The sequence below is a fragment of the Eucyclogobius newberryi genome, unplaced genomic scaffold (assembly GCF_026437365.1).
Source record: "Eucyclogobius newberryi isolate DKJ021-1_F unplaced genomic scaffold, fEucNew1.0.hap1 SCAF_18, whole genome shotgun sequence".
NCBI lineage: Eukaryota > Metazoa > Chordata > Actinopteri > Gobiiformes > Gobiidae > Eucyclogobius > Eucyclogobius newberryi.
In genome coordinates this window covers 1339207-1356878 of record NW_027315812.1, presented here as the reverse complement: position 1 = coordinate 1356878, position 17672 = coordinate 1339207, and the positions used below count along the sequence as shown (strand labels likewise).

Here is a 17672-nt window from a genome sequence, read left to right as displayed (position 1 = left end):
ACTAAAGAGAGCCACATAGTGAGACTAAAGAGAGCCACATAGTGAGACTAAAGAGAGCCACATAGTGAGACTAAAGAGAGCCACATAGTGAGACTAAAGAGAGCCACATAGTGAGACTAAAGAGCCACATAGTGAGACTAAAGAGCCACTGCACCAGAGGCTCTCTCACACGTCAGACACTGGAGTTCAGGACCACAGAGCGTCGTGCAGCTTCATCTTAAAGACACAAAGCACTGGAGGACAAGAGTCTGAGCAGGACAAAAGATGAAGAGAAAGAGTTAAAGAGACAAACTGTTCAGAAAGAGAATCCTCTTGAAACACAAATGTTTAAGATTCAGTTTAGTGGTAATGTACATGTTATATATATGTGATATACAACAGCATTTATGTATGTAATACATCAGCTCTGGTCATTCAGATGGTGATCAGATACTCATCAGTGATGAGGAGCTGCAGCAGCTAACAATAGGATTTATATGGCCCATGACAGGGCTGTCAGGGTAACAAAGAAGATTAGAGTCAGGGCAAACTGTAAACTGTGCCAACACATAGATAACCATGACAGGCTTTTATCAGGAGGCTCAGTCAAGTGGGCGGTGCTTACTCATAAATATCTGAGTTCTCAGACTAGGTCCACAGATTGAGAATGACTCTTGGAAGAGAGTCAGAACATCACTGTCCAGATGAAACGACTCCTGGACTGACCTTCACTCAAGTGTTTTGCTCGATGACCAATCAGAGTTCAAACTGCTGATGATGAAAGCTGCGCTCTGATTGGCTGAAGTTTAATACTGTTTGTTTTGTCTTTGACTCAGAATCACAGAATGATGTGGAATCAGACATACAAGGTTAGTCCTGGGTTAGTCCTGGTTTAGTCCTGGTTTAGACCTGGTTTAGACCTGGTTTAGTCCTGGTTTAGACCTGGTTTAGTCCTGGTTTAGACCTGGTTTAGACCTGGTTTAGACCTGGTTTAGACCTGGTTTAGACCTGGTTTAGTCCTGGTTTAGACCTGGTTTAGACCTGGTTTAGACCTGGTTTAGTCCTGGTTTAGACCTGGTTTAGACCTGGTTTAGACCTGGTTTAGTCCTGGTTTAGTCCTGGTTTAGACCTGGTTTAGACCTGGTTTAGACCTGGTTTAGACCTGGTTTAGTCCTGGTTTAGACCTGGTTTAGACCTGGTTTAGACCTGGTTTAGACCTGGTTTAGTCCTGGTTTAGTCCTGGTTTAGACCTGGTTTAGTCCTGGTTTAGACCTGGTTTAGACCTGGTTTAGACCTGGTTTAGTCCTGGTTTAGTCCTGGTTTAGACCTGGTTTAGTCCTGGTTTAGACCCTCTTTAGTCCTGGTTTAGTCCTGGTTTAGACCTGCTTTAGACCCTCTTTAGTCCTGGTTTAGACCTGGTTTAGACCCTCTTTAGTCCTGGTTTAGACCTGCTTTAGACCCTCTTTAGTCCTGGTTTAGACCTGGTTTATGTGTTCTGTCTCTTTGCAGAAGCCGTGTTTCTGCCGTCTCCTGCCGACAGTTTCATACCGGGTCAGTTTCTATTCATATGAATAATAATAATGATAATTAAAGCCGCAAGCGGCAATGATCGGCCCTTGCCACGCCGCAAGAGGAGGGGGCGTGGCTAACGCGCCCCAATTGTCCTTTTATTACGCCTACTGCTGAATCTGTGACGCTGTCACATCTTCTCACTTTGTTTTACATCAAAAAGACATTTTATTTTGAATTCTTGGCAAAATGTGCGGCTCTGCTGCACAGACACTTTGACTCTTTGAATAAAAATGTGTTTAACTTTTGATGGTCCTGAAGATGAGTCTCACCACATTTCATCAGGTTAATAGGGCTGACGCCCTGAGGGGGAGGAGTTTGTGAAAGTATAAAGTGTAAACATGTTCTAAACATTTAACCTCCATATAAACTCTGTAGGGGGCGCTGTGGCGCCAAATGAATTTATTTCACTTCAAGTAAGTTTAGGGCAAAGAGTTTAACAACTGATTCTAATTTGACGCAATTCAGACTTTATCTGCGCAAACGACAGAAATGTTAAATTTGGGAGATTTCTGAAATTCTTGCTACAGTTTGTGGCTTCGCCCAAACCCACAGAAACTGTGACAGGGTCAAAGTCATTTAAATAACTTTTGATGTCCCACTTCTCAGCACCATTTTCACACAATTTCAGCTTTTTAGAGACAACGCCCTGAGAGGAGTTCATAAAAGTACCACGTCTGGAAAAACTCCCGAGTCATGCTTAGCCATTTCTGAAGCAATATGGCCGACATTTTGTTGGGCGGACGGCGTTGCCGTAATAATATTTTTTACTTCTCTTGTCGCCATCTACCTCTGCGCCAAATTTCATGTTCTACCATCAGATTAGACCACCTATCTCTCAATGCATTTTTGGTACATTTGGGGGCGCTGACGTGCAAATCTTTTTTATTTTACAAAAGGGAAATAGCCAAAATGTAGAGGCACGATCTTTAGAGATGTGAACATGAGTTCGGAAAGCGCTCGCGCTTTCCGAACTCATGGTGTGGGTCCCTGGTCACTGACGGGTACTTTCGTTAATTTTGAGTGGGCTCCGCCCACTTTGTGTTTTTGGCCCTCTATACAGTAATAATGTTCAATTTTTGCATTACATGTTTATATGAACGGAACATGCAAGAGATGGAACGTATTCGTGAGCTACTTAGTGCAAATGAGTGCTTTATATGGGGAATGTAAAGTGCTCGTTTAGTGCTCACTTTTGCTTCGCCCGTTTACAACGGTAATGTTCCATTTTCCTACTACTAATTAGTCTGCACGGGGCGTGCGTGAGTGGAGGAGTGCGTTAGTGAGTGTTTGGAAGTGGGCGAGCGCTTCGCACTCGATTTCGTGCGCACTACGTGCGCACTTTCGCAGCCGTGCTTCGCACAGCCTTACGAGATTAATAGGCCTCTCGCAGCTTGTGGCGCTCGGGCCTAATAATATGAATAATAATATGAATAATAATATGAATAATAATGATGATAATAGTAATTGTTGTGTTTCAGATGACACTAGAGGAGAAAGTGGTTTCTCTCACGGTCGGTCAAACTTAACTTTTCAAAAGTTTTACAAATGAATTGAACATTAAAATGACTTTGTTTTCAGTTTCAGAAGAGAAACTAGTGATCGACTCAACTGGAGGTCAGTTTCCCCACATCTTGATCAATTTAACTTTAGTTTTGCCTTAGAGAATTTATACATTTGCTTTTGCTTTAATGGTTAAATCTGAGTTTAAAACACATAAACTGCTGGTTTTCACGCACAACACCACTAAATAAACTTTAATCCAATCTTTGTTTCCAGTGTTAGTGGAAGAGCCTCTGCCTCAGGAAACTGTGGGTGAGTCTGAGGACGACTAACAAGAAGATCGTTTGACATTTCAATAAGAATTGTGAAAGTTTTGTCTTTTTTTCAGTGGAATCTGGACAGTTTCTGTCCAGCTCCAGAATCACTCTGGAAGAAGGTGAGAAACGTGTAGACCCAGTTTAGACCCAGTTTAGACCCGGTTTAGACCCGGTTTAGACCCGGTTTAGACCCAGTTTAGACCCGGTTTAGACCCGGTTTAGACCCAGTTTAGACCCGGTTTAGACCCGGTTTAGACCCGGTTTAGACCCAGTTTAGATCTGGATTAGTCCCGGATTGTTTAAGTAGAATTTATTATATTTGTATCTTTTCTCTAAGAAAATATAACTTTTTTATGTGATTGTTTTTCTAACTTGTTGTTTTTATCTTTTTTTATTTCAGAAGCTGCAGAAAAGAAAGAGCCCAAAACTGAACCAGAACCTGAGAAAACAGAACAGACCGAGGAGAAAACAGAGTCTGACGGTGAGAAGGAACAAACAGGGAGGGCATCTGACCCACAGGGAGGGCATCTGACCCACAGGGAGGGCATCTGACCCACAGGGAGGGCATCTGACCCACAGGGAGGGCATCTGACCCACAGGGAGGGCATCTGACCCACAGGGAGGGCATCTGACCCACAGGGAGGACATCTGACACACAGGGAGGACATCTGACACACAGGGAGGGCATCTGACCCACAGGGAGGGCATCTGACCCACAGGGAGGACATCTGACACACAGGGAGGACATCTGACACACAGGGAGGGCATCTGACACACAGGGAGGGCATCTGACCCACAGGGAGGGCATCTGACCCACAGGGAGGGCATCTGACCCACAGGGAGGGCATCTGACATACAGGGAGGGCATCTGACCACACAGGGAGGGCATCTGACATACAGGGAGGGCATCTGACCCACAGGGAGGACATCTGACACACAAGGAGGGCATCTGACCCACAGGGAGGGCATCTGACCCACAGGGAGGGCATCTGACCCACAGGGAGGGCATCTGACATACAGGGAGGGCATCTGACCCACAGGGAGGGCATCTGACATACAGGGAGGACATCTGACCCACGGGGAGGACATCTGACCCACAGGGAGGACATCTGACCCACAGGGAGGACATCTGACCCACAGGGAGGACATCTGACCCACAGGGAGGGCATCTGACCCACACAGGGAGGGCATCTGACCCACGGGGAGGACATCTGACCCACAGGGAGGGCATCTGACCCACACAGGGAGGGCATCTGACCCACAGGGAGGACATCTGACACACAGGGAGGACATCTGACCCACACAGGGAGGGCATCTGACCCACAGGGAGGGCATCTGACCCACACAGGGAGGGCATCTGACCCACACAGGGAGGGCATCTGACCCACAGGGAGGGCATCTCATTAAAAGTCTCATCATTATCAAACACTCATTAAAAGTCTCATCATTATCATACACTCATTAAAAGTCTCATCATTATCAAACACTCATTAAAAGTCTCATCATTATCAAACACTCATTAAAAGTCTCATCATTATCATACACTCATTAAAAGTCTCATCATTATCAAACACTCATTAAAAAGTCTCATCATTATCAAACACTCATTAAAAGTCTCATCATTATCATACACTCATTAAAAGTCTCATCATTATCAAACACTCATTAAAAGTCTCATCATTATCAAACACTCATTAAAAGTCTCATCATTATCAAACACTCATTAAAAGTCTCATCATTATCATACACTCATTAAAAGTCTCATCATTATCATACACTCATTAAAAAGTCTCATCATTATCAAACACTCATTAAAAGCCTCATCATTATCACACACTCATTAAAAGTCTCATCATTATCAAACACTCATTAAAAGTCTCATCATTATCAAACACTCATTAAAAGTCTCATCATTATCATACACTCATTAAAAGTCTCATCATTATCAAACACTCATTAAAAGTCTCATCATTATCATACACTCATTAAAAGTCTCATCATTATCATACACTCATTAAAAAGTCTCATCATTATCAAACACTCATTAAAAGCCTCATCATTATCAAACACTCATTAAAAGCCTCATCATTATCACACACTCATTAAAAGTCTCATCATTATCATACACTCATTAAAAGTCTCATCATTATCATACACTCATTAAAAGTTTCATCATTATCAAACACTCATTAAAAAGCCTCATCATTATCAAACACTCATTAAAAGTCTCATCATTATCAAACACTCATTAAAAGTCTCATCATTATCATACACTCATTAAAAGTCTCATCATTATCAAACACTCATTAAAAGTCTCATCATTATCAAACACTCATTAAAAGTCTCATCATTATCATACACTCATTAAAAAGCCTCATCATTATCAAACACTCATTAAAAGTCTCATCATTATCAAACACTCATTAAAAGTCTCATCATTATCACACACTCATTAAAAGTCTCATTATCATACACTCATTAAAAGTCTCATCATTAGCATACACTCATTAAAAGTCTCATCATTATCATACACTCATTAAAAGTCTCATCATTATCATACACTCATTAAAAGTCTCATTATCATATACTCATTAAAAGTCTCATAATTAGCAGACACTCATTAAAAGTCTCATCATTATCAAACACTCATTAAAAGTCTCATTATCATACACTCATTAAAAGTCTCATCATTAGCATACACTCATTAAAAGTCTCATCATTATCATACACTCATTAAAAGTCTCATCATTATCATACACTCATTAAAAGTCTCATTATCATATACTCATTAAAAGTCTCATAATTAGCATACACTCATTAAAAGTCTCATCATTATCATACACTCATTAAAAGTGTCATTATCATACACTCATTAAAAGTCTCATCATTATCATACACTCATTAAAAGTCTCATCATTATCATACACTCATTAAAAGTGTCATCATTATCATACACTCATTAAAAGTCTCATAATTATCATACACTCATTAAAAGTTTCATCATTATCAAACACTCATTAAAAGTGTCATCATTATCACACACTCATTAAAAGCCTCATAATTATCAAACACTCATTAAAAGTCTCATCATTATCAAACACTCATTAAAAGTCTCATCATTATCAAACACTCATTAAAAGTCTCATCATTATCAAACACTCATTAAAAGTCTCATCATTATCAAACACTCATTAAAAAGCCTCATCATTATCAAACACTCATTAAAAGTCTCATCATTATCAAACACTCATTAAAAGTCTCATCATTATCAAACACTCATTAAAAGTCTCATCATTATCAAACACTCATTAAAAGTCTCATCATTATCATACACTCATTAAAAGCCTCATCATTATCAAACACTCATTAAAAGTGTCATCATTATCACACACTCATTAAAAGTCTCATCATTATCAAACACTCATTAAAAGTCTCATCATTATCAAACACTCATTAAAAGTCTCATCATTATCATACACTCATTAAAAAGCCTCATCATTATCAAACACTCATTAAAAGTCTCATCATTATCAAACACTCATTAAAAGTCTCATCATTATCACACACTCATTAAAAGTCTCATTATCATACACTCATTAAAAGTCTCATCATTAGCATACACTCATTAAAAGTCTCATCATTATCAAACACTCATTAAAAGTCTCATTATCATACACTCATTAAAAGTCTCATCATTAGCATACACTCATTAAAAGTCTCATCATTATCATACACTCATTAAAAGTCTCATCATTATCATACACTCATTAAAAGTCTCATTATCATATACTCATTAAAAGTCTCATAATTAGCATACACTCATTAAAAGTCTCATCATTATCATACACTCATTAAAAGTGTCATTATCATACACTCATTAAAAGTCTCATCATTAGCATACACTCATTAAAAGTCTCATCATTATCATACACTCATTAAAAGTCTCATCATTATCATACACTCATTAAAAGTTTCATCATTATCAAACACTCATTAAAAGTGTCATCATTATCACACACTCATTAAAAGCCTCATCATTATCAAACACATTAAAAGTCTCATCATTATCAAACACTCATTAAAAGTCTCATCATTATCAAACACTCATTAAAAGTCTCATCATTATCATACACTCATTAAAAGTCTCATCATTATCAAACACTCATTAAAAGTCTCATCATTATCAAACACTCATTAAAAGTCTCATCATTATCAAACACTCATTAAAAAGCCTCATCATTATCAAACACTCATTAAAAGTCTCATCATTATCAAACACTCATTAAAAGTCGCATCATTATCAAACACTCATTAAAAGTCTCATTATCATACACTCATTAAAAGTCTCATCATTAGCATACACTCATTAAAAGTCTCATCATTATCATACACTCGTTAAAAGTCTCATCATTATCAAACACTCGTTAAAAGTCTCATCATTATCAAACACTCATTAAAAGTCTCATCATTATCAAACACTCATTAAAAGTCTCATCATTATCATACACTCATTAAAAGTCTCATCATTATCAAACACTCATTAAAAGTCTCATCATTATCAAACACTCATTAAAAGTGTCATCATTATCACACACTCATTAAAAGTCTCATCATTATCATACACTCATTAAAAGCCTCATCATTATCAAACACTCATTAAAAGTCTCATCATTATCAAACACTCATTAAAAGTCTCATCATTATCAAACACTCATTAAAAGTCTCATCATTATCAAACACTCATTAAAAGTGTCATCATTATCACACACTCATTAAAAGTCTCATCATTATCATACACTCATTAAAAGCCTCATCATTATCAAACACTCATTAAAAGTCTCATCATTATCAAACACTCATTAAAAGTCGCATCATTATCAAACACTCATTAAAAGTCTCATTATCATACACTCATTAAAAGTCTCATCATTAGCATACACTCATTAAAAGTCTCATCATTATCATACACTCATTAAAAGTCTCATCATTATCAAACACTCATTAAAAGTCTCATCATTATCAAACACTCATTAAAAGTCTCATCATTATCAAACACTCATTAAAAGTCTCATCATTATCAAACACTCATTAAAAGCCTCATCATTATCAAACACTCATTAAAAGTGTCATCATTATCAAACACTCATTAAAAGTCTCATCATTAGCATACACTCATTAAAAGTCTCATCATTATCAAACACTCATTAAAAGTGTCATCATTATCACACACTCATTAAAAGTCTCATTATCATATACTCATTAAAAGTCTCATCATTAGCATACACATTAAAAGTCTCATCATTAGCATACACTCATTAAAAGTCTCATTATCATATACTCATTAAAAGTCTCATCATTAGCATACTCATTAAAAGTCTCATCATTAGCATACTCATTAAAAGTCTCATCATTAGCATACACATTAAAAGTCTCATCATTATCAAACACTCATTAAAAGTCTCATCATTATCAAACACTCATTAAAAGTCTCATCATTATCAAACACTCATTAAAAGTCTCATCATTATCAAACACTCATTAAAAGTCTCATCATTATCATACACTCATTAAAAGTCTCATCATTATCAAACACTCATTAAAAGTCTCATCATTATCATACACACATTAAAAAGCCTCATCATTATCAAACACTCATTAAAAGCCTCATCATTATCATACACTCATTAAAAGTCTCATCATTATCATACACTCATTAAAAGTCTCATCATTATCAAACACTCATTAAAAGTCTCATCATTATCAAACACTCATTAAAAGTCTCATCATTATCATACACTCATTAAAAAGCCTCATCATTATCAAACACTCATTAAAAGCCTCATCATTATCATACACTCATTAAAAGTCTCATCATTATCATACACTCATTAAAAGTCTCATCATTATCATACACTCATTAAAAGTCTCATCATTATCAAACACTCATTAAAAGTCTCATCATTATCAAACACTCATTAAAAAGCCTCATCATTATCAAACACTCATTAAAAGTCTCATCATTATCACACACTCATTAAAAGTCTCATCATTATCATACACTCATTAAAAAGCCTCATCATTATCAAACACTCATTAAAAGCCTCATCATTATCATACACTCATTAAAAGTCTCATCATTATCAAACACTCATTAAAAGTCTCATCATTATCAAACACTCATTAAAAGTCTCATCATTATCAAACACTCATTAAAAGTCTCATCATTATCAAACACTCATTCAAAGTCTCATCATTATCATACACTCATTAAAAGTCTCATCATTATCATACACTCATTAAAAGTCTCATCATTATCATACACTCATTAAAAGTCTCATCATTATCAAACACTCATTAAAAGTCTCATCATTATCAAACACTCATTAAAAGTCTCATCATTATCATACACTCATTAAAAAGCCTCATCATTATCAAACACTCATTAAAAGTCTCATCATTATCAAACACTCATTAAAAGTCTCATCATTATCACACACTCCTTAAAAGTCTCATTATCATACACTCATTAAAAGTCTCATCATTAGCATACACTCATTAAAAGTCTCATCATTATCAAACACTCATTAAAAGTCTCATTATCATACACTCATTAAAAGTCTCATCATTAGCATACACTCATTAAAAGTCTCATCATTATCATACACTCATTAAAAGTCTCATCATTATCATACACTCATTAAAAGTCTCATTATCATATACTCATTAAAAGTCCCATAATTAGCATACACTCATTAAAAGTCTCATCATTATCATACACTCATTAAAAGTGTCATTATCAAACACTCATTAAAAGTCTCATCATTATCATACACTCATTAAAAGTCTCATCATTATCATACACTCATTAAAAGTCTCATCATTATCATACACTCATTAAAAGTCTCATCATTATCATACACTCATTAAAAGTCTCATCATTATCATACACTCATTAAAAGTTTCATCATTATCAAACACTCATTAAAAGTGTCATCATTATCACACACTCATTAAAAGTCTCATCATTATCAAACACTCATTAAAAGTCTCATCATTATCAAACACTCATTAAAAGTCTCATCATTATCATACACTCATTAAAAGTCTCATCATTATCATACACTCATTAAAAGTCTCATCATTATCATACACTCATTAAAAGTCTCATCATTATCAAACACTCATTAAAAGTCTCATCATTATCATACACTCATTAAAAGTCTCATCATTATCATACACTCATTAAAAGTCTCATCATTATCATACACTCATTAAAAAGCCTCATCATTATCAAACACTCATTAAAAGTCTCATCATTATCAAACACTCATTAAAAGTCTCATCATTATCATACACTCATTAAAAAGCCTCATCATTATCAAACACTCATTAAAAGTCTCATCATTATCAAACACTCATTAAAAGTCTCATCATTATCACACACTCCTTAAAAGTCTCATTATCATACACTCATTAAAAGTCTCATCATTAGCATACACTCATTAAAAGTCTCATCATTATCAAACACTCATTAAAAGTCTCATTATCATACACTCATTAAAAGTCTCATCATTAGCATACACTCATTAAAAGTCTCATCATTATCATACACTCATTAAAAGTCTCATCATTATCATACACTCATTAAAAGTCTCATTATCATATACTCATTAAAAGTCTCATAATTAGCATACACTCATTAAAAGTCTCATCATTATCATACACTCATTAAAAGTGTCATTATCATACACTCATTAAAAGTCTCATCATTAGCATACACTCATTAAAAGTCTCATCATTATCATACACTCATTAAAAGTGTCATCATTATCATACACTCATTAAAAGTCTCATCATTATCATACACTCATTAAAAGTTTCATCATTATCAAACACTCATTAAAAGTGTCATCATTATCACACACTCATTAAAAGTCTCATCATTATCAAACACTCATTAAAAGTCTCATCATTATCAAACACTCATTAAAAGTCTCATCATTATCATACACTCATTAAAAGTCTCATCATTATCAAACACTCATTAAAAGTCTCATCATTATCAAACACTCATTAAAAGTCTCATCATTATCAAACACTCATTAAAAGTCTCATCATTATCAAACACTCATTAAAAGTCTCATCATTATCAAACACTCATTAAAAGTCTCATCATTATCAAACACTCATTAAAAGTCTCATCATTATCAAACACTCATTAAAAGTGTCATCATTATCAAACACTCATTAAAAGTCTCATCATTATCAAACACTCATTAAAAGTCTCATCATTATCATACACTCATTAAAAGTCTCATCATTATCAAACACTCATTAAAAGTCTCATCATTATCATACACTCATTAAAAAGCCTCATCATTATCAAACACTCATTAAAAGCCTCATCATTATCATACACTCATTAAAAGTCTCATCATTATCATACACTCATTAAAAGTCTCATCATTATCAAACACTCATTAAAAGTCTCATCATTATCAAACACTCATTAAAAGTCTCATCATTATCATACACTCATTAAAAAGCCTCATCATTATCAAACACTCATTAAAAGCCTCATCATTATCATACACTCATTAAAAGTCTCATCATTATCATACACTCATTAAAAGTCTCATCATTATCATACACTCATTAAAAGTCTCATCATTATCAAACACTCATTAAAAGTCTCATCATTATCATACACTCATTAAAAGTCTCATCATTATCATACACTCATTAAAAGTCTCATCATTATCATACACTCATTAAAAGTCTCATCATTATCAAACACTCATTAAAAGTCTCATCATTATCATACACTCATTAAAAGTCTCATCATTATCAAACACTCATTAAAAGTCTCATCATTATCAAACACTCATTAAAAAGCCTCATCATTATCAAACACTCATTAAAAGTCTCATCATTATCAAACACTCATTAAAAGTCTCATCATTATCAAACACTCATTAAAAGTCTCATCATTATCATACACTCATTAAAAGCCTCATCATTATCATACACTCATTAAAAGTCCCATCATTATCATACACTCATTAAAAAGCCTCATCATTATCAAACACTCATTAAAAGTATCATCATTATCACACACTCATTAAAAGTCTCATCATTATCATACACTCATTAAAAAGCCTCATCATTATCAAACACTCATTAAAAGCCTCATCATTATCACACACTCATTAAAAGTCTCATCATTATCATACACTCATTAAAAGTCTCATCATTATCAAACACTCATTAAAAGTCTCATCATTATCAAACACTCATTAAAAGTCGCATCATTATCAAACACTCATTAAAAGTCTCATCATTATCATACACTCATTAAAAGCCTCATCATTATCATACACTCATTAAAAGTCCCATCATTATCATACACTCATTAAAAAGCCTCATCATTATCAAACACTCATTAAAAGCCTCATCATTATCACACACTCATTAAAAGTCTCATCATTATCATACACTCATTAAAAGTCTCATCATTATCAAACACTCATTAAAAGTCTCATCATTATCAAACACTCATTAAAAAGTCTCATCATTATCAAACACTCATTAAAAGTCTCATCATTATCAAACACTCATTAAAAGCCTCATCATTATCATACACTCATTAAAAGTCTCATCATTATCATACACTCATTAAAAGTCTCATCATTATCAAACACTCATTAAAAGTCTCATCATTATCATACACTCATTAAAAGTCTCATCATTATCAAACACTCATTAAAAGTCTCATCATTATCAAACACTCATTAAAAAGCCTCATCATTATCAAACACTCATTAAAAGTCTCATCATTATCAAACACTCATTAAAAGCCTCATCATTATCACACACTCATTAAAAGTCTCATCATTATCATACACTTATTAAAAGTCTCATCATTATCAAACACTCATTAAAAGTCTCATCATTATCAAACACTCATTAAAAGCCTCATCATTATCACACACTCATTAAAAGTCTCATCATTATCAAACACTCATTAAAAGTCTCATCATTATCATACACTCATTAAAAGTCTCATCATTATCAAACACTCATTAAAAAGCCTCATCATTATCATACACTCATTAAAAGTCTCATCATTATCATACACTCATTAAAAGTCTCATCATTATCATACACTCATTAAAAGTCTCATCATTATCAAACACTCATTAAAAGTCTCATCATTATCAAACACTCATTAAAAGTCTCATCATTATCAAACACTCATTAAAAGCCTCATCATTATCACACACTCATTAAAAGTCTCATCATTATCATACACTTATTAAAAGTCTCATCATTATCAAACACTCATTAAAAGTCTCATCATTATCAAACACTCATTAAAAGCCTCATCATTATCACACACTCATTAAAAGTCTCATCATTATCAAACACTCATTAAAAGTCTCATCATTATCATACACTCATTAAAAGTCTCGTCATTATCAAACACTCATTAAAAAGCCTCATCATTATCAAACACTCATTAAAAGTATCATCATTATCACACACTCATTAAAAGTCTCATCATTATCATACACTCATTAAAAAGCCTCATCATTATCAAACACTCATTAAAAGCCTCATCATTATCACACACTCATTAAAAGTCTCATCATTATCATACACTCATTAAAAGTCTCATCATTATCAAACACTCATTAAAAGTCTCATCATTATCAAACACTCATTAAAAGTCTCATTATCATACACTCATTAAAAGTCTCATCATTAGCATACACTCATTAAAAGTCTCATCATTATCATACACTCATTAAAAGTCTCATCATTATCATACACTCATTAAAAGTCTCATTATCATATACTCATTAAAAGTCTCATAATTAGCATACACTCATTAAAAGTCTCATCATTATCATACACTCATTAAAAGTGTCATTATCATACACTCATTAAAAGTCTCATCATTAGCATACACTCATTAAAAGTCTCATCATTATCATACACTCATTAAAAGTCTCATCATTATCATACACTCATTAAAAGTTTCATCATTATCAAACACTCATTAAAAGTGTCATCATTATCACACACTCATTAAAAGCCTCATCATTATCAAACACTCATTAAAAGTCTCATCATTATCAAACACTCATTAAAAGTCTCATCATTATCAAACACTCATTAAAAGTCTCATCATTATCAAACACTCATTAAAAGTCTCATCATTATCATACACTCATTAAAAGTCTCATCATTATCAAACACTCATTAAAAGTCTCATCATTATCAAACACTCATTAAAAGTCTCATCATTATCAAACACTCATTAAAAAGCCTCATCATTATCAAACACTCATTAAAAGTCTCATCATTATCAAACACTCATTAAAAGTCGCATCATTATCAAACACTCATTAAAAGTCTCATTATCATACACTCATTAAAAGTCTCATCATTAGCATACACTCATTAAAAGTCTCATCATTATCATACACTCGTTAAAAGTCTCATCATTATCAAACACTCGTTAAAAGTCTCATCATTATCAAACACTCATTAAAAGTCTCATCATTATCAAACACTCATTAAAAGTCTCATCATTATCATACACTCATTAAAAGTCTCATCATTATCAAACACTCATTAAAAGTCTCATCATTATCAAACACTCATTAAAAGTGTCATCATTATCACACACTCATTAAAAGTCTCATCATTATCATACACTCATTAAAAGCCTCATCATTATCAAACACTCATTAAAAGTCTCATCATTATCAAACACTCATTAAAAGTCTCATCATTATCAAACACTCATTAAAAGTCTCATCATTATCAAACACTCATTAAAAGTGTCATCATTATCACACACTCATTAAAAGTCTCATCATTATCATACACTCATTAAAAGCCTCATCATTATCAAACACTCATTAAAAGTCTCATCATTATCAAACACTCATTAAAAGTCGCATCATTATCAAACACTCATTAAAAGTCTCATTATCATACACTCATTAAAAGTCTCATCATTAGCATACACTCATTAAAAGTCTCATCATTATCATACACTCGTTAAAAGTCTCATCATTATCAAACACTCGTTAAAAGTCTCATCATTATCAAACACTCGTTAAAAGTCTCATCATTATCAAACACTCATTAAAAGTCTCATCATTATCATACACTCATTAAAAGTCTCATCATTATCAAACACTCATTAAAAGTCTCATCATTATCAAACACTCATTAAAAGTCTCATCATTATCAAACACTCATTAAAAGTCTCATCATTATCAAACACTCATTAAAAGCCTCATCATTATCAAACACTCATTAAAAGTGTCATCATTATCAAACACTCATTAAAAGTCTCATCATTAGCATACACTCATTAAAAGTCTCATCATTATCAAACACTCATTAAAAGTGTCATCATTATCACACACTCATTAAAAGTCTCATTATCATATACTCATTAAAAGTCTCATCATTAGCATACACATTAAAAGTCTCATCATTAGCATACACTCATTAAAAGTCTCATTATCATATACTCATTAAAAGTCTCATCATTAGCATACTCATTAAAAGTCTCATCATTAGCATACTCATTAAAAGTCTCATCATTAGCATACACATTAAAAGTCTCATCATTATCAAACACTCATTAAAAGTCTCATCATTATCAAACACTCATTAAAAGTCTCATCATTATCAAACACTCATTAAAAGTCTCATCATTATCAAACACTCATTAAAAGTCTCATCATTATCATACACTCATTAAAAGTCTCATCATTATCAAACACTCATTAAAAGTCTCATCATTATCATACACACATTAAAAAGCCTCATCATTATCAAACACTCATTAAAAGCCTCATCATTATCATACACTCATTAAAAGTCTCATCATTATCATACACTCATTAAAAGTCTCATCATTATCAAACACTCATTAAAAGTCTCATCATTATCAAACACTCATTAAAAGTCTCATCATTATCATACACTCATTAAAAAGCCTCATCATTATCAAACACTCATTAAAAGCCTCATCATTATCATACACTCATTAAAAGTCTCATCATTATCATACACTCATTAAAAGTCTCATCATTATCATACACTCATTAAAAGTCTCATCATTATCAAACACTCATTAAAAGTCTCATCATTATCAAACACTCATTAAAAAGCCTCATCATTATCAAACACTCATTAAAAGTCTCATCATTATCACACACTCATTAAAAGTCTCATCATTATCATACACTCATTAAAAAGCCTCATCATTATCAAACACTCATTAAAAGCCTCATCATTATCATACACTCATTAAAAGTCTCATCATTATCAAACACTCATTAAAAGTCTCATCATTATCAAACACTCATTAAAAGTCTCATCATTATCAAACACTCATTAAAAGTCTCATCATTATCAAACACTCATTAAAAGTCTCATCATTATCATACACTCATTAAAAGTCTCATCATTATCATACACTCATTAAAAGTCTCATCATTATCATACACTCATTAAAAGTCTCATCATTATCAAACACTCATTAAAAGTCTCATCATTATCATACACTCATTAAAAGTCTCATCATTATCATACACTCATTAAAAGTCTCATCATTATCATACACTCATTAAAAAGCCTCATCATTATCAAACACTCATTAAAAGTCTCATCATTATCAAACACTCATTAAAAGTCTCATCATTATCATACACTCATTAAAAAGCCTCATCATTATCAAACACTCATTAAAAGTCTCATCATTATCAAACACTCATTAAAAGTCTCATCATTATCACACACTCCTTAAAAGTCTCATTATCATACACTCATTAAAAGTCTCATCATTAGCATACACTCATTAAAAGTCTCATCATTATCAAACACTCATTAAAAGTCTCATTATCATACACTCATTAAAAGTCTCATCATTAGCATACACTCATTAAAAGTCTCATCATTATCATACACTCATTAAAAGTCTCATCATTATCATACACTCATTAAAAGTCTCATTATCATATACTCATTAAAAGTCTCATAATTAGCATACACTCATTAAAAGTCTCATCATTATCATACACTCATTAAAAGTCTCATTATCATATACTCATTAAAAGTCTCATAATTAGCATACACTCATTAAAAGTCTCATCATTATCATACACTCATTAAAAGTGTCATTATCAAACACTCATTAAAAGTCTCATCATTATCATACACTCATTAAAAGTCTCATCATTATCATACACTCATTAAAAGTCTCATCATTATCAT

At 33.1% G+C, this 17672-nt stretch overlaps 1 protein-coding gene across 1 annotated transcript in view; it reads left to right on the top strand.

Annotated features, from left to right (window-relative positions):
- The first annotated feature begins 646 nt into the window (after nt 1–646).
- Nucleotides 647–17672, top strand: part of LOC140364905 (aspartyl/asparaginyl beta-hydroxylase-like) — a 47370-nt gene continuing 30344 nt past the window's right edge. The window contains exons 1-8 of the mRNA XM_072451286.1: nt 647–715; nt 764–848; nt 1489–1530; nt 3030–3062; nt 3130–3165; nt 3328–3363; nt 3440–3487; nt 3769–3849. Of these exons, the coding sequence (XP_072307387.1) occupies nt 647–715; nt 764–848; nt 1489–1530; nt 3030–3062; nt 3130–3165; nt 3328–3363; nt 3440–3487; nt 3769–3849 (430 nt within the window). The remainder of the gene's footprint in view (nt 716–763; nt 849–1488; nt 1531–3029; nt 3063–3129; nt 3166–3327; nt 3364–3439; nt 3488–3768; nt 3850–17672) is intronic.